This window comes from Stegostoma tigrinum, chromosome 5, assembly GCF_030684315.1.
Source record: "Stegostoma tigrinum isolate sSteTig4 chromosome 5, sSteTig4.hap1, whole genome shotgun sequence".
Classification (NCBI taxonomy): domain Eukaryota; kingdom Metazoa; phylum Chordata; class Chondrichthyes; order Orectolobiformes; family Stegostomatidae; genus Stegostoma; species Stegostoma tigrinum.
Genome location: NC_081358.1, coordinates 34076084 through 34099351, shown reverse-complemented (window position 1 = coordinate 34099351; position 23268 = coordinate 34076084). Strand labels below are relative to the sequence as shown.

The 23268-nt window shown below is 41.8% G+C and overlaps 1 protein-coding gene across 1 annotated transcript in view; it reads left to right on the top strand.

Moving 5' to 3' along the window:
* Nucleotides 1-23268, top strand: part of LOC125452111 (sodium/potassium-transporting ATPase subunit beta-1-interacting protein 3-like) — a 404842-nt gene that overhangs the window by 21248 nt on the left and 360326 nt on the right. The window contains exon 2 of the mRNA XM_048530125.2: nucleotides 18074-18096. Within this exon, the coding sequence (XP_048386082.1) occupies nucleotides 18091-18096 (6 nt within the window). The 5' untranslated portion in view covers nucleotides 18074-18090. The remainder of the gene's footprint in view (nucleotides 1-18073; nucleotides 18097-23268) is intronic.

The following is a 23268-nucleotide window of genomic DNA, read 5'->3' as shown; positions in this document are numbered from 1 at the left end:
ACGTCTTCCTAAACCTCTAGTCCTGTGAAAGTCAAACAGGCCAGACCAGTGAAGAAATGAAAAACGGAAATAATACTGAATTATTAATGTTTTGACAACTGGGTTGTTAGAACTCGGGTAGCCCTACAAATATTCTGGAAGAGGTCAAATGTTCCTGCTGACTCATGGAATCTTTACAGTGGGGAAGCAGGCCATTCAGCTCATTGGGTCTGCACCAACCCCTGAAGAGCATCCCATCCAGGTCCACCACACTACCCTCTCCCCACGCCTAGCCAACTAACCTATACATCGCTGGACACTAGCAAATCCACCTAACATGTACATCTTTGGACTGTGGGAGGAAACCGGAGCATCCAGAGGAAACCAATTCAGACACGGGAAAAATGTGCAAACTCCACACAGACAGTCACCTAAGGGTGAGATCGAACCCAGGTCCTTGGCACTGAGCCACCGTGCTGCCCAGCAAACAGATCTCATGGGAGTCTCTGGCTTGTGACCAAAAAAATTAGAAAATGTGCTGTCAGGAAGGCACCAAGAACGACTCCTTTGGGAATGGGTCAGAAATCACATGACACCAGGTTACAGACCAACAGGGTATCTGCAAACACAAGCTTTCCGAGCATAGCCCTTTTGTCAAAAGCTTGTGTTTTCAAATAAACCTGCTGGATTACAAGCTGGTGTCATGTGACTTATGACCTTGTTCCCCGTTGTCCAACCCCAGCACCTCCACTTCATTGGGAATGGTTGGAGGTGAATTTGAAACATTGGAGGAAGCTCACAAATATTTAAACAGCACATCTATCCAACTCTTGAAGCACTACCTGCCCCTAGCAGAGCCCACAGAGAGCACATTGGACTTAATCTGACAGAACCCATTGAACTGGAGGAAAGCAAGCTAGTCTCAATCGCAACGGTTTGCCTGAAGAACTTTGATATTGCACATTGCTGTGAACTGCTGTTGAATTAGCATCTCATGCTGAACTCTTCTGACCCTTTAGCACACTGAATCCCAGCAACATGTTACCAAGTTAAAGATTTTGATCCAGAAATAGCTTAAAAGCTATCTGGTTTGAAAGATTTAAACATTATACATAAAAAAAACACATTTTCAAATGAGATTTACATGATACTTTATAAAGCCAATTCTTCTTTCAGCAATGAATGTATGGTATGTAGGTCTCAAGACAAAACAAAATCAAAAGGCGCATTCCTTATAACATCATCAACAAATCTAACAATATTTGGAAAAGTAGGTGACTATTTATATTTTGCTGCATTCTGTAACAAATCAGTAGACTAATACTCCAAACATATTTAGCGACATACAATTCATCCTAGTTAACAGCAAGTTCCTTTGGTTCAGATAAATACACTTACATGAGGAATTCGGGTCACCATGATATATTGTTTCTCAGGAAGCTTCCTAACATTAAATGTTCATTAAGTGTGGCATAATGGGCTGGATCATACAGTCTCACTGGGTATGTTTTTGGGGTGAAGTGCATAAAATGTTGGGAGTCCTTCCCACCGGGCCCAACTTGGTCTCTGTAATACGAGAGGGCAGTTGAGGTGCCCACTAACCCACTCACCCTTAACCTATTTTGTATATAACCTGGTCAGTTACTGCCCACTTTAAACCCTTGTTCTGCCTCCACTGCCGTAAGGGCTGGGCTGTAGCAGGTGGGCAACATTGGAATGGGTTTCAGTTTTGGAGGAGGCAGGAAGGATGGGGTGGGACATCATTTAAGGGGGTTCTCTGTATGTATCAGAAAACCCATTCCCCAAGAAGATGTGAACCCTCTTTGTTCTTGTCCACCAACTTCTTGAAAACCTCCCTTTCATTGCCCCAACCCAAGGACATCAAATCTCACATAAAAAGCCTGGAACTTATCTGGGTCTGAGCACCAGTGATGGTCTCTGTTGGTCTCCATGAAGTCCTGGCAGTGCACTTTACACAACTCTAACACTATTGGGATTGTATAGAGCAACTTTGCAATCAGATTGGCTGGTACCCTTTGAGAGTGGGAGCTCCTGTTCTCTGCTTGTTTAGATTCCCCTAGACACGCACACTACATCCCCTCCCCATTCCCTAACTTGTCAGTGTACAGGAGGGTGGGTTTATAAAGGTTGCTCCATTTGGAAGTGACTTTTTTTCCCTAAGGGACAGGAGATGAGTAATACACTTGGACATAAACTCGAGACCAATGCAGCTGTGAAAAGTACAGAATTATTTTGTACTTAATGACGAATGATTTTATTCAGATGCTGCAACTGAAGTCAGCAGCTGACAAGTTTTCCAGAGTACCTGCTGATGTTTTGTGGGACAGTGGAATTGTGTTCATGGTTAGGTGTGAGCATCAGTATTTCAGTGAACTGTCGGCACTGTAAATGCTAACACAATTAGATCATGGATAATCAACACTTTCAATTATTTATCTTTGATGCTTCATATTTCTTGAAAACAATGCTAACCAAAAATCCAATTAAAATTTTAAATTGACCCAGCATTCAGAAACAAATTTTACAATCATTTCTGTGGAAAAAAATGTGATTCAACTCCAAAATGACATGGGTCTAATTTTAAGTTTTGAGCTCATTCAGAATTATTTGACTAGATGAAATAAATTCTCTACATCTACCCTATCAAATCTCATTGGCCTTTAAAAGCCTCGATTCTAAGCTCAAGAGAATACAAACAAAGTTAATATAATTTTGGAGGTCCTGCGCTTTTGCCCTTCCAGGGCCAGCCTGACTTTCCTGAGGTTCATTCCGTAAAATTGAATTCCAAATGGAATCCAACCAAGTCTCTGTACAACTGAATCCAACTTCCTTCCTCTGTATTCTAACTCCCTTCAGGCAAAAAGAAACTCCAGAAGCTCAGGAGGTTTGGCAGTATCTGCACAGAGAAAGCAGAGTCAATGTTTTGCGTCCAATGACCCTCCTTCAGAACATTCTTTCAAACATTATTGTTTATTAAAAGTACAAATGCAAAGAAACACTTATCCACCTGACTGTCTACATTGACGTTCCTATTACGCCTAGATTTCTAGGAGAAATTGTTCCAAGTTACAAATTATTGTGTTTCGTGGATATGCTATGTACAACCTCACATTTCTGATATTGAAATCCATTGATTTGAAAGCCAGATTTATAATCTACGTTCAGGAATAGTGAGATAGTGTTTGTTAAATGACACTTTTATTGTATGGCATTGTCTTAGTAGGTTTTATGGTTTTCTTTGTATAACTACATTATCAAAAATCGTTTGCCATGTTTTTACTTTGAAATGCATAGATTTAATATTGTAATCGCTGTATTGTTTCATGTGATTTTATGCATTGGACAGTGGGATCAGCTTTGTGTTCTGTATGATTTTTCAACAAAGTTAGATATTTTTAACTGTACTGCACACAGAATTCCTCTGCATTGGCTCATTACAGTGTTTGCTGAAGACATCAGAAGCAATGGCTTTAATCATAGTGTTTAAAGCTCCTTGGAGACCAGAGGAGTAAAGGCACAGTTGTAAGACAGACAGACTTGGGTAATGCAAATTGGTGGTATGCTGACTGACCATTTGCAGAGGATATTGAGGAGTTGTTTCATGGACACAGGTGGGCTAGGATAGGGATGGTTAGTTTTAATTATGCCTTTGAGATGTTAAAAAAACCAACCTTTTATTTATTATGAATGAACAGGCATCCCAGCTGCCCACCAGAAATTTAAATAAGGGTCCTGATCTTGTCAGAGGCTGTTTGCTTTGTTTGGCAGCTGTGCCTCCTTAATACTTGACACTCGGCTGTTCAAAAAAACAAATTTTAAGGACGATTTCCAATTCTCATTTTTAAAATGTGATTCATTTTCTTGTTCATGCTATAAAGCTGTCTATTTAACAGAAAATTAAACGATGTAATTTCCAATGATTATCTTAAACGGGATTTCAAAAACATCTGCTGAAATTTAAATGGAAAATTAGAAATGATTGTGGAATGATATGCGTCTTCTCCAGCAGAGTTGCAATCTCAAACAATAAGCATTATCACCTTCTCAAGGACAATTAAGGACAGACAACAGATGCTCACAGCCCGCAGTAGAATGATAAATGTAGTGAAATATTATAACTACTAAGTCAGATAATGCTTTATTCTGATTGAAAATTAAGTGTGGCGGCAATTTAAAGTCCTGCAGAATTCAATTTTCATTTAAGATTATTTGAGAACTTTAAAAGTGTCCACTCTATCCTGAGTTGTGTGATGCTTTCCCCCTATTTGGGTAAGTTGCTGTTTAAAAGTAAAATGCGTTCCACCCTGCAAGATTCTGTCTAGTTCTCTGCATTTTTCTTACAGTTCAGATAAGTTCAGTAGAATCAGGGAATGGTTATGCCACTGAAGGTGGCTGTTGACCTTTTCACGTCTGTACTTATTGTAAGAGCAAGACACCACAGCCAATCCTGTGCCATTCGCCCCCAGCCTTGCACTTTTGTCATAAATGATAATATCATACAGATATCCAGTTGCCTTTTCAAAGGCAAAACACAATCTGCTTTTATTGGTCTCTCAGTGGCCCCTCCTCGAACCTAACCACTCACTGCAAAAATAAGTTGCTAGTCGTCGTTTACTAGTTCAGCTAACACCTCAAATTTATGTCCTCTGGTATGGATTCTTCATCCAATGGAAATAATGGGCTAAATCTGAATTTTGTTTTAAAAAAGAAAACAGTCGGAAATTGCCAGAGAAATCCAGCAGGCCTGGCAGCACCTGTAGAGTGAAAGCTGAATTGACATTTCAGGTCCACTGACCCTTCCTCAGAACTAATTCTTTTTTGGTTATCAGTTTAGTTGAGTTCCACGGAGGGCTTCCCCATGCGAGGCTTGGTGAGATTTCTTGCCAGGTATTAGCAAACTCACCTGGTTAACTACCTACCACTCTGTATGACACCTGTCTCAACCAGTTTTAGTCCCATTCCACCAGTCGTTCTTCCTGGACCAACCTGCCAGATATTTGCTGGAAACTCAGCATCCCTGTCCCCCGTGCCATCTTTTAAAAATGCACTGTGGACCTAGATGAGCCCTGGCAATCATGATGGTCTCATTGGTACTGCATGGGCACAGCAGCCACTCAGTTCATGGCACATTTCTGGCAGTGCCCTATGTGATGCTGGCCTGTATTTCATGAGTGTCCTCTAAGGGGATTGGAGTGGTACCGTGAGGATTCTGAGGGCATGGCAAATATTGGATGCCAATGTCAGGTGGATGAAGGAAGCATGTAACTGGTGTCCATACAATATGCCTTGAGATACTGTTGCTTAGTGAGCAGTGTACAGGCTAGTCACAGTTGAAGTCACCTGATACCCAATCTGACATGTATGTTGTGAATTCTTGGTGTCTAGATTGCTCGCGGTGGTTGGTAGGATAGGAAGGTCCTTAATAATGAGGTAAGGTGTACAATGATTAAGGTTGTTAACAAGCAATAATCCATCGAAATAGGTGACTGACTGCTGCCTAATGAAAATCTTGCCTCAGCTGCTGGAACATAGTTAAACGTTGTGGGTCAAGCTGCTACTGATGTTAAGATAGGCCTTGCTGGACTCTCACACATCTCTACCTCATTTCTTACCTGGGCATATCGTTCAGGCCTCTGTAACATTCACCACTATCTCCCTCTGTACTCTGTTCAAACCCCTCCTGCTTTTGAACACCTCTATCAAATTTCATCTTAGTCTTCTCTACTCCAAGAGGGAAACACCCAACTTCTCTAAGCTATGCACATTGCCAAAATTCCTCTTCCCCGGAATTATTCTCCAGAATCTTTTCTGCACACTGTCTAATTTCTTCACATCCTTCCCAAAATGTGATGCTCAAAACTGATCATGGCTGCCCAGTTGAGGGGATTCAGTTTTTATACAGGTGTATCATAGCTTCTTGCTTTTGCAAACTATGTCCCTATTTATAGAGCGCAGGATCACATACGTTTTATTAATTGTCTTCCCAACTTGCTGTGCTGCCAGCAGTGACTGATGCACCTAAAGCCCCAGCTCCCTTCAATCCTGCACACCTTTTAGAATTAAAAACTGAAAGAACTGCGGATGTTGTAAACCAGAAATTGCATCTGTGGATAACATCAGACCAAGCAGCATCATAAGAGCAGGAAAGCTGACATTTCAGGTGAAGGGTCCAGGCCCGAAATGTCAGTTTACCTGCTCCTAAGATGCTGCTTGGCCTGATGTGTTCATCCAGCTCACACCTTGTTATCTTGGATTCTCCAGCACCTGCAGTTCCTATTATCTCTTGCTTCTGTGGAACTGAGTTCTGTGGAAGGGTCACTCAAACTGAAATGACCATTCTGATTTCTCTGCACAGATGCTTCCAGACCTGCTGAGCTTTTCCAGCAATTTCTGTTTCAATTCACCCTTTTAGTTTATATCATCTCTCTTATTTGTCTCGCCAAAACGAATTACCTTGCTTTTCTCTAAATTAAGTTTCATCTACCATGGGTTTATCTGCACTGTCAGCCTACTATGTGTTCTTTAATTTTATTGCAATTCTCCTCTCAGGTTTACACTACAAAGCATTTTTAAACTTGCAGTGATAGTCATACTGTTACTCTCTGCTGATGTACTATCGTGGTTTTCCTGTGTTTCGGTGGTCAAATGCCATGATTCCTGTCTTCTGCAACAATGTTGGAAGATTCTCACTTTTCTGGTGGTTTGTCTGAATGAAACCCACTATTTGCAGTTTAAATAAATGATGCCCATTTCCTTAAAGGCTTGACTGAATTAATCCTGCTGCCTGAGGCTTCGAAAAATGATGCCTGTTTTCATAACTGTTTATCTTCAGGTTGATTCTTGCAGTTCTGTGGCCTTAACATTAATATCAGATTCTTTCACTGTTTTACCTGAATGACTGCAAGTATCTGTGGTTTTAATAAATGCTTCCTGCTTTGTCACAGTTTTCCTAATGGAAACCATGAGGCTGGCCTGGATTGTATGTCTTACTCCTTCAAGATCCTCTGATAGTGGGATTTGTTTAAGGCACTCCTCTGTATTAGTCAATAAAATTGGAGCTGGAAAAGCACAGCCGATCAGACAGCATCCAGGCAACAGGAAAGTCAAGGTCATCCCTGAAGGGTTTCGGCTGAAAACTTTGGCTTTCTTGCTCCCCGGATGCTCTCTGACCAGCTGTGCTTTTCCAGCTCCACATTTATTGATTCTAGCTTCCAGCATCTGCAGTCCTTACTGTCTCCACTCCTCTATATTAATGCCTTTCAGACCCTGACTATAACAGTATGCCATCTATACTTTAAATAAGTGCTATTGGCAGGCATCAATGCAAAATGGTATTAGTGTCATGCCTAAATAATGGCATGTACCCACTCTGTAGTTCACAGTACCATTAAAAACTAAAGGCAGAATCCAGCCGGGCACTGAACTGTGACGTTATTGATGAGAAAGCTAGGAAAATTGTGTTAGATGGCCAATGAAGAGCTTCTTAATATTGAAAACAAAAGATTTTTATTTAATATTCACTCCCAGATGTGGACATCATTGCCCATTCCTAATTGTCCAGAGGGCAGTTAAGAGTCAACCACATTTCTGTGGGTCTGGAGTCACATGTAGCCAGACAGGTAAGGATGGTGGGTTAGAGATAATGGGAACTGCAGATGCTGGAGAATTCCAAGATAATAAAATGTGAGGCTGGATTAACACAGCAGGCCAAGCAGCATCTCAGGAGCACAAAAGCTGACGTTTCGGGCCTAGACCCTTCATCAGAGATGGTGGGTTCCTTCCTTTAAGGACATTAGTGAAACAGATGGGTTTTTCCTGACAATTGACAATGATTTCGTGGTCATCATAAGACATTTCCTTCCAGATTCTTCATTGAATTCAGATTTCACCATCTGCCAAGGCAGGATTTGAACCCAGGTCCCCAGAACATTAGTTGAGTTTCTGGATTACTACATTAGGCCATTGCCTCTCCATTTTCCAGCCAAGTGTTGAATGGTAAGACAAGATTGTCACAAGTAAGGGGGAGGCAAATAGTACAAACACTATCCTATTAATCCAGAAAATCAGCCAATGTTCTGGAGACCTGGGTTTGAATCCTGTCAAGGAAGTTGGTGGAATTTGATTTAAATAAATATCTGGAATTAAGAGTCTTAATGATAACCTTGAAGCCATTGTCAATTGTTAGGGGGAGAAAAAAACCCATCTGGTTCACTAATACCTTTTAGGGAAGGAAATGGCCATCCTTACCTAGCCTGGCCTACACGTGACTTCAGACCCACAGCAATGTTGTTTGATTCATAACCTGACCCTTGGGTGGTTAGGGATGGGCAATAATGCTACCCTAGCCAGAGAAACCCATATCCTGTGAATGAATAAATAAAAGTTTGTGCGCATTAAATCTCATTATTACCTAATTTCACTCTATTGATGCACAGTCTCCCATTCTTAGACTCTGCTCTAACGTCTGCAACTGGATCCTCAACTTCCTGACCCACAGACTACAAGCCGTAAGGATAGGTGACAATACCTCCTCCACATAATCCTCAACACTGGTGTCCCGCATGGCCACACACTCAGCCCCCTACTATACTCCATATACACACACAACTGTGTGGTCAAATTCAGCTCTAATTCCACTTACAAATTTGCGAGGACACTACTGTAGTGGATTAGACCTCAAACAATGACAAGACAGAATATAGGAAAGAGATAGCTTAGTGGCATGGAGTAAAGACAACAATGTCTCCTGCAATGTCAACAAAACAAAGGAGTTGGTCATCAACTTCAGGAAGCAGAGTGGAGGGCATGCCCCTGTCTGTATCAATGGTGCTGAGGTGGAAATGGTTGGGTGCTTCATGTTCCTAGGAGTAAACATCATCAACAATCTGTCCTGGTCTATCGACATCAATGCTACAGGCAAGAAAGCGCACCAATGCCTTAACTTCGTCAGAAGCCCGAAGAAATTTGGCATGCCCACAATGACTCTTACCTACTTTTATAGTTGCACCATAGAAAGCATCCAATTTGGATCAATAGTAATCATCATCAGTGTGAAGCAGATGTAACTACAGGAGATCTTTAAAAATGTCATCTGTGGGTCACAATTCATCCTCTTGTAACATTTTATCCCTCTTCATTTACTGAGTCCATAAATCCCCAATGAGTAATATACTGCTTCTGTTAGAGTATAGTGTGATTTATCACCATCCCTAAGGTCCCATTGATATCTTTAAATGTTCTCCAAAATCTATCAATAACCATGAGCAACTCCAAAATAACACTTGATAGCTCAAGCAAATTAAAACTCAGCATAACCATACAAACCCTTCTTCCCTACATTAACCAAGTGACAGTGGGCAAAATTAAACAGAATATAATTAATAAAAAAAATTCAATCCTACACTACCCCATACTTCCTCCTGGGAAAGTTCATAACCAGCTCCTTTGGCCCCGATTTATACATAAGGAATAATCTCTTGAATGAGGAACTGAGGTATTAGTGAATAGCTGGTACATGTGTACTGTGCTTCAATGATATTCTGAGCTTCTCGGACAAGAATAAAGGCGGTTATTATGGACTTGCTGGAAAAGTCTTTAAAATGTGATTTGTACCATTACTAAAGATCAAATTAGCCAGCACATTCCAGGGTTTAAGGTATGCAACTTGAATTGTGAACTTACAGCGTAAGATTGTTCTCCTATTTATCTTGCACAGTCTTGCTTTGAACCTCCCTGTTATTTGATATTTTCTAAGCATCTTGTTCAGAGAGGTTATGATGTATGTGGAGCAAGTGGGACACTACCACTGCGCCACAAGAATCCTAATTACCCCATGATTATTATTATAAACTTGTTGGATTTATATATTATTTGCCCATTAAACCTAAGAAATAAAGTTTGGGAGAGTGATTAAGAGATCATTGTGAATGCATTGCCAATTAACCTTGCTGGCCTAGAAAGGGAACAGCTGAAACAGTTGAATCTAATTTCTGCATGTCCTCAAACAGTTGAGTTCAACATGGTTCCTGCTTAAGAAAATCCCTGTTGGTCTTCCTCATTTAATCGACAGTAGCTCCACATTGGCCATTTCAACAATGATGGTGTTGACTTTGAGACAGCTGTGTGGGAGTTTCTGACCTGCTTCCTTTCCCGTGCTGATAAAAAATTGACAGCACTGGAAATGTGGCTCAGCACCTGAACTGGGATATACCTGTCATTTTTAAAGGCTGCAATGCACTTTGCTCTTAATATGGACTGGATAGTCCACCTCCAGTTTCCCTTCAGATCTTTAGACCATAAGAATTAGGAAACAGGAGTAGGCCATTTGCCTCCTCGAGCCTGCTCTGCCATTCAGTAAGATCAGGACTGATCTAGCTATCATAATCTTAAATATACCAAAGGACTCTTTCCCCACATCTGTCTGTGACAAGGAGATCCAAAGACACTCAGCCGATGAGAGAAGAAAGTTTTTCTCACCTCAGTGTTAAATTGGTTCCCCTTTATTCTGAGACTATGTCATCTGGTCTTAGAAGGTTCCTTGAAGGGAAACATTGACTCAGTCAAGCCCCTGAACAATCCTGTATATTTCAATGAGGTCACCTCATTCTTCTGAACCCCAATGAATAGAGTCCCAACTTGTTTAGCAGGGATCACCCTAGTGAACCTCTCCGAACTGTGTCCACTGAAATAATATTGACTATGCACAAACCTGCTCACAGTACACCAGATGTTGTCTCACCAGCACCTTGTAGGGTTGCAATAAGACTTCTCTACTCTTATACTCCAGTCCCCTTGAAATAAAACCCAACTTGCCAATAGTCTTCCTAATTACCTGCTGCCCCTGTATACTAGCTTTATGTGTTTCTCTCCATTTAAATAGCATTCTGTTCTTGTGTTCTGCCTTTCAAAAATGAACAATCCCTATCACATACATTTAAAGGGACCCAATAGTTTCGTTGAGTTGTTTTCCTGTTTGTCTGGCAGTTATGTAATAGCTTCAGATATAAGCATAACACATCAAACATCTCAACAATTAGATACCTGTGATGGTTTTCTCTTCCACATCAATATTATCTGACATTTCTATGCCATTCCTGATCTGCTGCCCTCCCTTCTCAATGAGTAAAATGTTAGCAGACTGTTTAAATGTGCAATCCTATTGCGTCCTGGCCCAACCTTATCTTCAACTGATATTCAGACAAGTTGCACAGGCAACTCGTTCTTTATTATGAACAAAAACAGGAGTTGCTAGAAAAGCTCAGTAGGTCTGGCAGCATCTGTGAAGGAAAAAAATCAGAGTGAACGTTTTGTGTCCGGTGACCCTTCCTCAAAACTTTTTCTGATTTTTTTTTTCACAGATGCTGCCAGACCTGCTGAGCTTTTCCATCAACTTCAGTTTTGGTTCCTGGTTTACAGCATCCGCAGTTCTTTAAGTTTTTGTTCATTATTATTACCCTCCTGCGAACAGTGAAATCAGCACAGATTAAGAATTGAATTGGAACACTACAGTTCCATATCATTTCATTTATTCACGGGTGGTCCCTCGCATACAAGCATGACTCTCCTCTACTTTCAGCCTGTAGGTGGCTGGAAAGAGGATGCGACTATCACATACTCTGTTGGTGGTCGTGGGAAGGGTGTGTGGGGCATTGGTGTGGCAATGTGCTCCTTCTGCTGTTTTTGCTTGGCTTCCATTTCTTCCCTGACAGTAAGTGTCCCTATAGATCATTTAATCGCTAGATAAACCTGCACACCAATCTGCATGTGTAATCTGATGTAATTTAATACCTATATTGATCAGTTGCATAGCTTGGTTATAGAAGAATTACATACATTCAGCAGAAACTTGGAAAGACTGTACATAGAAGTTACAATATAGCAACTGTGCATTGTGCAAAACCAGTCTGTCACATGTAGAATCTATTTGAATAAATAGTGAAATGATAATTACCTACCCTTTTCACATGCCTCTTTATCACCTCTCTCTTCATCCACCTATCAAACAAAGCCATCCTTGAATTTTGAGATAATTTCTCTCCCACTCCCTAATCCTGGAAGTAAATTTTAGTTTTGCAGCTCTGTTTGAAGAATATTCCCCATCTTCAAACATAAATCTCTCCATCTTCCTTCCCTAAAGGACATTAATGAACCAGGTGGGTTTTTTGACAATCAACAGTAGTCTTTCCCCAGGGTAGAGGAGTCCAAAACTAAAGGCTGTATGTTTAAGGTGAGAGGGGAAAGATTTAAAAGGGACCTAAGGGGCAACATTTTTGTGCAGAGGATGTTGCATGTATGGAATGAGCTGCTAAAGGAAGTGGTGGAGGAGGGTATAATGACAACATTTAAAAGGCATCTGGATGGGTATATGAATGAGAAGGGTTGAAAGAGATATGGGCCAAATGCTGGCAAATGGGACCAGATTAATTTAGAGTTCAGAGCTTGATGATCAGCCATAATCATGTTGAATGGTGGAGAAGGCTTGTGGGGTTAAATGGCCTACTACTGCTCCTATGATAACAAAGTGTGAAGCTGGATGAACACAGCAGGCCAAGCAGCATCTCAGGAGCACAAAAGCTGACGTTTTGGGCCAAGACCCTTCATCAGAGAGGGGGATGGGGAGAGGGAACTGGAATAAATAGGGAGAGAGGGGGAGGCGGACCGAAGATGGAGAGAAAAGAAGATAGGTGGAGAGGAGCGTATAGGTGGGGAGGAAGGGAGGGGATAGGTCAGTCCAGGGAAGACGGACAGGTCAAGGAGGTGGGATGAGGTTAGTAGGTATGAGATGGAGATGCGGCTTGGGGTGGGAGGAAGGGATGGGTGAGAGGAAGAACAGGTTAGGGAGGCAGAGACAGGCTGGGCTGGTTTTGGGATGCAGTGGGAGGAGGGGAGGAGCTGGGCTGGTTGTGTGGTGCAGTGGGGGGAGGGGAAGAGCTGGGCTGGTTTTGGGATGCGGTGGGGGAAGGGGAGATTTTGAAGCTTGTGAAGTCCCCATTGATACCATTGGGCTGCAGGGTTCCCAAGCGGAATATGAGTTGCTGTTCCTGCAACCTTTGGGTGGCATCATTGTGGCACTGCAGGAGGCCCATGATGGACACGTCATCTAAAGAATGGTAGGGGGGGCGTTGAAATGGTTCGCGACTGGGAGGTGCAGTTGTTTGTTGCGAACCGAGCGGAGGTGTTGTGCAAAGCGGTTCCCAAGCCTCCGCTTGGTTTCCCCAATGTAGAGGAAGCCACACCGGGTACAATGGATGCAGTATACCACATTGGCAGATGTGCAGGTGAACATCTGCTTAATATGGAAAGTCATCTTGGGGCCTGGGATAGGGGTGAGGGAGGAGGTGTGGGGGCAAGTGTAGCACTTCCTGCGGTTGCAGGGGAAGGTGCCGGGTGTGGTGGGGTTGGAGGGCAGTGTGGAGCGAACAAGGGAGTCACGGAGAGAGTGTTCTCTCCGGAAAGCAGACCAGGGATGGGGATGGAAAAATGTCTTGGGTGGTGGGGTCAGATTGTAGATGGCGGAAGTGTCGGAGGATGATGCGTTGTATCCAGAGGTTGGTGGAGTGGTGTGTGAGAACGAGGGGGATCCTCTTTGGGCGGTTGTGACGGGGGCGGGGTGTGAGGGATGTGTTGCGGGAAATGCGGGAGATGCGGTCAAGGGCGTTCTCGACCACTGTGGGGGGAAGTTGCGGTCCTTGAAGAACTTGGACATCTGGGATGTGCGGGAGTGGAATGCCTCATCGTGGGAGCAGATGTGGCAGAGGCGGAGGAATTGGGAATAGGGGATGGAATTTTTGCAGGAGGGTGGGTGGGAGGAGGTGTAATCTAGGTATCTGTGGAATCAGTGGGCTTGAAATGGACATCAGTTACAAGCTGGTTGCCTCCCCTTCCCCAGCCCAAAATCTCCCCCTCCCCCACCGCATCCCAAAACTAGCCCAGTTCGTCCCCTCCCCCCACTGCACCACATAACCAGCCCAGCACTTCCCCTCCCCCCACTGCATCCTAAAACCAGCCCAGCCTGTCTCTGCATCCATAACCTGTTCTTCTTCTCACCCATCTCTTCCTCCCATCCCAAGTCGCACCTCCATCTCCTACCTACTAACCTCATCCCACCTCCTTGACCTGTCCGTCTTCCCTGGACTGACCTAACCCCTCCCTACCTCCCCACCTATACTCTCCACCTATCTTCTTTTCTCTCCATCTTCGGTCCGCCTCCCCCTCTCTCCCTATTTATTCCAGAACCCTCACCCCATCCCCCTCCCTGATGAAGGGTTTAGGCCCGAAACGTCAGCTTTTGTGCTCCTGAGATGCTGCTTGGCCTGCTGTGTTCATCCAGCTCCACACTTTATTATCTTGGATTCTCCAGCATCTGCAGTTCCCATTATCACTACTACTGCTCCTATCTTCTGTATTTCTATGACAAATTGCTTAGAGCTTTGAAAGAAAGGTCAAAGAACACTTGGAACATGCAGCAAGGAATGAGATTGAAAGAAGGGATGGTGTCAGAGAGAAGAGAAGGGGGAGAAGGATTCATAACCTGAGCTGTTGATGTTTGCTTCTTTGTGTTAAAGTTTGGGATGAGATGATGGATGAAAATAAACAGGAGCAAGAACAGCTTTGCAATTGAGTCGGATGTTGCTGGAGACAAAGATTGAGAGTGTGTTTGTGGTAGCAATTGGAATTGAAATAAATCTCCAGTTGAGACAAGAAGAGAAGTTTGAGAAATTCTGAATATCTGGGAAATATTTGTATTCTTGGATGGTCTCAAAAACCTGGCATGAATTTCTGTTGGAATTGATGTGGAATTAATCAGAGCCAGAGAAAGTTGCCAAGTGTGGTTTGTAAGATCCGTGATGAAACATGAGAAGGAAAATAGAAATGAACAAAGATGAACATGGCAGAAGGTGAGAGATGAAAATCCCATCAACAATAGGAGGGAAATGTCTTTAAGGTGGGCATTCTTGAAAGACTTAATATACTGCACAAATTACTGTGGATGTTGAAAATTTAAAATAAAAAATGAAGACGTGGGAAATATTTTGCCGTTTTTTATACTTTTCTTGGTTGCCTTCAGGCAATAATTGAGCAAGATAAGGTAGAAAGCTGTTGCTCATAGAAAGGTGGAGGGGACAGTGTAGCCTGGGAGATCAGTGAATGGTAAGCATATAAGAAATAGGTGCAGGAATTACTCATTGAATCTCTTTTCTACTGTTCAATATGAAAGTGACTGATTTGATCTTAGCCTCAATTTCGCTTTCATTTATATTCTCCATAACCCTTTGTTAATATTTCTACTGTCTTTACCCATCTAACCCAGCAAAGGGTAACCTACTTGGTTAAAACCTCTTTGTAACTTAAAAGCTCAGCAAAGAGGAATTTTACATCATTAAAGTAACTTAGTCAATTTAACTCGCTATAGACTAGGTTCTGATATGAAATGCTCTCTCTTTTATATTTTACAAACTAGCAGAATTGCCTCTGTGTAGCCTGTATCTCCAGGTATATTGTACATTTATCAATATCAGTACTTACAAGCAAATAGAGACTGCAAATTAAAAAGTAATTGGTGATGAATAGTTGCAAGAACCAATTGTAGTTTACACCACAAGAGTGAATACTATTATTGTACAATATCTAGGATAGTGCTACAACATGGAATCAGGCAAACACCAAGTCAAATCTGCCTTCCTACCTCCATATTTGTAACACAATAAAACTAAAATCTTCAAAGATGCTCAAAATTGACCCGAAGGGTTTCTAACCAGTCTTTTTGAATAACCATTCTCAGACTCTGCAAATAGTCAATTTCAGATAGTAGGTTTGTATCTTAAGCAAAAGACTTAACAGCTTATTTATGATATGATGACTTTAGCAGAGTAAAACTATACATCAATTGGTGTCTGTCGTTTAAACCGAATGTCTTTTGTTTTCAGTCTCACATGAACATCAGACAAACAGACACAGTTAAGGGATAAATTAAAAAGAAAAGTGACGAAACTGGCCAGATTACTGAAGTGGTTTTCATAATGTGTTGTTCCATAGGCATAGATGATTGTTTCTTTGACTGATTTTCTGTAGACATAGATCAATACCACCTTGTAGTTTAAGAAAAGATTCAATATGTTGCCAAGAAATTTGTTGCCTGTGCTGATTTCTATCTTTCAGAACATGAAACAGTAAATTCTGATTCGATGATCACAGGGGAACCAAATCTGATCCTCAAAATTAGAGTATCACCAAAATAAACTCAGATCCTCCAACCCTGTGCGATGTTTCAAAATAGTTTCTCTCCAACGCAGATCTGTATGAACTAAGAATCTAGCCTGTCTTACACCTTCCACCGGAACATCATTGGGTGTGAGCTGGACAACTTTCAACTTACGCTGCCAAGGGGGCTATGTCCACAGCAGCAGAGCCACAAGGAAGTGTTCACTAGAGTTTATTGCACTGGAGCTGGAGTCTACTCTATCAAGGTGTTCTCCCTAGTATTTTTGATGATAGTTATTCCAGAAACAGTGTCCCTACAAAAAAAAATTTCTTTACAAGATCATGAGACTATAAAATGTAGGAGCCGAAATAGGCAATTCGGCCCATCAAGTCTGCTCTACCATTCCGTCATGGCTGATATCTTTCTTGACGCCATTCTCCTGACTTTTCCTCATAACCCTTGATCCCTTTACTCATCAGGAACCTATGTATCTCTGTGTCTTAAAGACACTCAATGAGTTGGTCTGTCACAAAAGATGGTGGAATGAGTTCCACAGATTCACCACCCCCGGCTGAAGAAATTCCTCCTCATCTCAGTTCTAAAGGGCTGTTTGCTGTAATGCATCTTTCCTACAAACACATCTTCTGCTGCATTCTCGACATTACAACAGTGATTGCACTTGGAAAGTACTTAATGCTTGCTGATGTTTGAAGGTTGTAAAAAGACAAATATATAAATGCAAATGCTGTGAAGGATTATCACTACTGCAAGTATTATTGACATTGTTTTCTGATCAACTCTACCATGATCATTAACTGAATATTATTACTAAATTTGACGTTTAATGTTAATGCACTTGTGCCCAGCTATAGGCAATTCTGCATTAGCCTTTGGTTCCTCAGCTTTAGTTACACAATTGACTGTCCCATAACTTAGAGGTATGATCAGCTCTTATTAGTAGGTCATGTAACGGTCATGTGATACTCGAGGTCTTTCGAGGCTTGTACTTCCCCCAGTTATTACTGACTTTTTCTCGTACCTGAAAACAACAAATGCTGGAAATCACAGAGGGTCAGACAGCATCCATGAAGAAGAGAGCCAGCTAATGCTAGGAGTCTGATGACTCTTCATTAGAGCTGAAGTGAAATGTAGAGGGGTCCGGTTATATGCTATAGTTTGGGGGGAAGGATTGGAGTTGGTGAGTTTGGTGGGGTGTGGAGTGCTGGGCCAGAAAAGACATTGATAGATGGTGACCCCATCCCTACTCACCACGCCCCAACCATTGCATAACTGCTGTCCTCTCCAAATTTCCCTTCAGCTCTGATGAAGATTCGTCTAGACTCGAAACATTAGCTTGCTCCCTCTCTATGAATGCTGCCTGACCTGCTGTGATCTCCAGCATTTGTTCTTTTCAGTGCAGATTCCAGCATCTGCAATATTCTGCTCCGACTTTGTGTTTTCTCATTCCTATTATGATTGAAAATAGAACATCTCAGAATTTCTAAATTGGCCATTTTCTTTTTGTAAATCAGTGCAACATTTTCACAACCTCATACTTTCTGTGTAATTTTATGGTATCAGTCTCAACTGTCGAGGCATTGACCAATAAAACGCCAATTGAAAGTGTTTTCAGGTTAGTAAGAAAGAAACTACTGCATGTCTGGCTGCAAGTCAAACAACCATAGATAGCATCTTGGTTTTTAATTTCTATCCAGCCTACGACTTTTCTGCTTTTGCAGCTGATTTAGCCCTGCATCATTCCAATGGCTCCATCATTTGCATTTTTTTAGGTTTGTTTAATGTTTTGTCACCTTTTTCCTCCGTTTGTTTGTGGTTGTCATTTCTGACCTATTATCCTGTTATTTTTGACAGTTGAACAAAGAAGCCTCATGGTTGTAAGTAATCTTCCTGTGTCTATTTTACTAATTAAGAGCTATTGATGTATAGATACTGGTACTTTGCTTTAACAGTCATACACTTAGTTTATGGCTGCACAATGCCTTTGGTAGATTTAGTGCAGTGTTAACAGCACTTTATTCTTTATAATTTGCCACTTTACATGGAGGGAGCATCCTGCTGAACTATTAATTCATTGTGCAACCAGAATTTGCATTGTAATAACCTCATAATTTCCACTGAGTCAGGTTCCAAGGAATCCGTAAACTCTGGTTGTCGTCTGAAGTTGAGATACTGACTATAAACATAGACACTACATGGTGTGATAGCATAGCATTATAAATGGGAAGGCTAATCTGTGCTGTACGCTTTTGTCTTTGAAGTAATTTAAGGAATATTAATGTTAGTCAAGTCAGATTCACATCTTCAGTATATTGTAACACTGATATTGCCTGAGGTTCTAGAATTCCTACAATGCAGAAAGAGGCCATTCAGCCCATTGAGTCTGTACCAACCCTTCGAAGCAGATCCCATCCAGACCCACGCTCCTACACATTCCGTGACCCTGCATTTTCCATGGCTCATCAACCTAGCCTGCACATCCGTGGACACTATGGGAAATTTAGCATGGCCAATCCACCCTAACTTGCACATCTTTGGTCTGTGGGAGGAAACCGGAACACCTGGAGGAAATCAACGCAGCCCTGGGGAGAATGTGCAAACTCCATACAGTCACCACAAGGTGGAATCAAACCCAGGTCCCTGAAGCTGTGAGGCACCAGTACTAACCACTGTGTCCCTGAGATCATTGGGAACATAGCTCACTCACATGTTAAAAACAGGGTTATTGCAGTTGAAACTGTGGCTTTTCCCCTCATTTGTCACATTTTAGGCAGGATTCTTACCTCTCTCATGAGGGAAACGTGCCCATCTGATATTCTGCCATTTCCCTTTAGCTTCCAAAAAGATCCATTAAATAGTGTTTTACAAAGTTGACCACTCCTCATCACAAGGACCACTCAGTGAGATCCAATTTGTCTTGCTGGAGCTCAATACATCTCACCTTACTTGCTTTATAGGTCTGCTTGCCATGTCTTTCATTCACCCACACTTGTTCCAAAAGTTGAGTGCACTAACAACAATCTTTCCCCTTGCAGCTTTATTCTCTACTGCCTGTTTGACAGAGAGACACATCCACGTTTTGATGTTGTCCACCTACGCCTTCTTTGTGGGACTTCCTTGTGCTCATTTCCCAGGAGGTGTATCTGCCATAGCATCTTTCCAAATACACCCCATCTGTTCCTTTCATATACCCAAAATGTGTAAACTTTCCTGATGTTACTGTCTGAAACCGAGCCCTCTTAATGTCATTTTCAAGAACCCACTTGTTTACGCATTGGGCTGTCTATGACACATGTTAATAGTCTGAGTACTTTCATTTCAAGGGTACTTCAAGCCTCATCACCATTGGTTCAGTTTTTACAGCCATGCATTGTCAATGGCCACACAAGAGCTTTCAGAAGATAAATCATCGTCTACTGGTTTCCATTCTGGGCTGACTGCAAAATCCAAAATTTATGGTCAGAATGCCTAACGACTTCAGGATCACATTTCGGAGGCATCTTGGGATCATCTTCCTTTCAAAAAAGCTCAGCCTCGGAGTGTAAATGTGAACAAAAAGATATGAAGTCTCGTAACTCTAGATGTTATCCCTTTGCTCGGTTGTGTGTTCCTCTCCAGACATTGAGGGATCTATTATGAGGAACGACCCGAGGGCACGGGCCTCAAGTCCAGTCTTTAGACGTGTTTGGAGAACTGCCGTTGTATCCGCAGCAAATAGCTTTCAGGGATGTCATGTGTTGTTGTTCTTCAGCAATAGATGAAAAGGCCAGCCTGCTGCAGCCATTGTCCCTGCTGCAGGCTGCTTAGATTCACCAAGATGATTTCACTTATAGACCCTTCGCAGATACGGCGCTGTGTCCAGGAACAGGCCTGTGGCAAGGCCAGTGATGTGAAAGTAGAAAGAGATGTTGTAAATGGAACAATTTAAGTTCAAGCTTTGGGATGAAACACAGATATGTTGAAACCCCACCCCTTTTCCAGTTTGTTGGAAATTTTCACCATGAGGGGTGGCGACATATCCACCAGTAGGCGGTACATTATTATTCCATTCAAACATGGGAAAACGATGACATATGTTGCCTGGTATGGGGAATTTAACTTTGAAGAAAGTTTGGATAGGCAGGGTTCATTTCCATTGGAATGTAGGAGGTTGAGGGGTGACCTGAATGAAGCTTATAAGATTGTGAATGGCATGGATAAAGTGGAAAGTGTAAGGCTTTTCCCCAGGGTTGAGGAGTCAAGTATTAGGGGACACATGTTCAATGTATGAGGTGGGTTGGGGTTTGGAGTTTAAAAGAGATGTGCGATGGAAATTTTTCACACAAAGGATGGCGAGTGCCTGGAACACATTGCCAGAGGAGATGGTGGAAGCAGACACAATTCAAGAAACACTTGGACGAATACATGAATAGGAAGGCATAGGTGGATACCGTTATTGTAAGTGATTATAGTTTTAGTGTGGAAAGACAAAAAAAATGTCGGTGCAGGCTTGGAGGATTGAAGGGCCTGTTCCTGTGCTGTACTATTCTTTTTTCTTTGTATTTTCCTCCCATTGTTCCTTAGTTAGAGATGATGGACATCAATACATCCTAGATGTGCTGTGTTCTGAAAGACCATAACAGCAAACTTAAAACCCTTTCTGAAAATGATGAGTGATCCATTGTATTCTCAAAATTGAGAAAACCAAGTTTGCTCAGGTTTAGAACATTGAATTGCACAGGCATTGGCTTATGGAGTTTTCGTCCCCATGAAGTAAACTCTCAGGTCATATTAAAATGGTCTGACCTAAGGGATTCAGCAATTTCTGCTTCCAGGATTTTGTACTGGGGCAATGCCTGTATGTACACAGCAGTATTGCCAAAATAGATTTCTTGCTCAGCCGAATGCAGTTTTAAATGAAATAGCAAAATGGATGCAAACCACTTAGATTTACAGAAATCTTGCCCTTAAATCTAATGCAATTCAACTTGTTATCTCCCATACTTTTGACCTGTTTATGTTAATTCTGCAAGTGCATATTATGCATGAGTTCAAAAAGCAATCAATGACTGAAGATACTGTGGAACTAAGACAAGTACTGGGCAGGGACATGGGACAGGTAATGTACGAAATCCCATTAGTTTGTGGTCTGATGATGAAATTAATTTTAAAACTTAATTTGACCTATATTCCTAATCAACCTGTTCAGGAGTGTTGTTATTACACACATCTGGAGCAGGTGAGATGTGAACCTAGGTCTCCAAGTCTAGGGGCAGGGACACTACCATGGGACCACAGGAACCCTTATTATACAAATATGTTATTGCACACAACTGGAGTAGGTGAGGCTTGAACCTGGGCCTCCTAGTTCAGAGGTTGCGAGAGGTTCAGGGGTGTGTGGGTTGTAGGGGAATGGGCCGGGGTGGGATGCTTCAAGGGGCAGTGTGGACTTGTTGGGCCGAAGGGCCTGTTTCCACACTGTAGGGAATCTAAAGAAAAAAAATTACCACTGCAGTACAAGATTAAAGTTCATCTTCCTCATATTATTCAGCCATGGAAGAAATTTAACAAGTATTTTCCCTTAGCATAGAATTGGGCAGACTTTTTATAGTCACCATTATAACCATGAATTATTTAGGATTAATCATTGCTATTTACATGTCTGAGTGGCGTAATCCCTATTGCAATTTTAATGCAGCTAATTTGCGTAAAGTTGCAGCTGTTACTCCTTGATGATGAAAAGATGGGAAAAAGAAGTGCATAAATAATTTCCAGCTACAATGCAAAAGGAAATCACCAGTACAGAGATTGAAGCAGAATTTGAAGGCTTCTTGCTTTCCAAGCTGTGAAATTATTGTTATTCCATTATAAAACTGGGTCATGACTTGTCAGATACATTTTTTACACTAGTTTCCAGCACCAGTCATAATTGCCCCTTGGTGTCTTGCCAGTAGACCCTTATACTGTCATTCTGAGGTCACTTTTCTCAGAGTTTTTACATGAGACTTTTACAATTGACTACCATGAGATCAGATTACTCTACTTTCCAGTGTCTGAAGCTTTATTGATTCAGGCAAGTCTTCCTAACCTAATTGGTGCAGAGACATAGCAGTTATGAGCTGTGTAAATAACAAATGGATTGAAGTAAATCAGTTGGATACTTTCTCCGTTATACGCAGGATGAACAAATGAAAGCAAGAGCATTTTTGTCGTTAGAGACTGCATATCACTTTCAAATTCACATCTACAAGTGCAAAAGAATTTAGTGTGGATGTGAAAAGCCCCAAAGCAATCTCTTTATGGTGTGCTTAATACATTATGCATTTCAACTTGATTCTCTCTATTGACTGATCTTTCTCCTCCTTTCTTTTTGCAAAAAGGAATGCTAATTAACTGCATCCTAATCAGGACTTAAAGGAATGCTTTGATAAAATTTATGACATAGAATCTTGTCTACACATCTAGAATATTAACGAATAAAAGCCTTTAACCTCTTTGCGTTAAAACATTGAATGGTTTATACTTATTCCTGATCTTGTGATGCACATCGCTCTCCAGCACTAACGCATGATGTGGAGGTGCCGGTGGTGGACTGGGATGGACAAGGTCAGAAATCCCACCACACCAGGTTATAGTCCAACAGCTTAGAGTCCGAAAGCTTGTGTTTTCAAATAAGCTTGGTGGACTGTAACCTGGTGTCATGTGATTTCTGACCCAGCACTAACATAGTCACGGGACCGGTGGGGCAGTTTGGAAGGGGAGGTGGGGTGGAGAGTGCTGTTGAGGATAGATAGTGAATTGTGGGTCTGCAGAAAGTGAAACCCACTGCACTTGTGAGCAGCCGCAGCTCCTATTGAACAAGACAACTGCTGGATAGAGTCAAATCCAATGCCTGTTTGTTTCTTCATATCCTACTGTATAGAACCAAATTACTTCAGTAACTGTGCATATATAAATATATTTTGCAAATAAAGAATATTTTTGAAATCAAGCAAACAGCTGCTGCAGGACAGTCCAGGGAATACCTTGCTATGTGGAAGGTATAGCTGTCCCCTGGCTAGAGACAGATA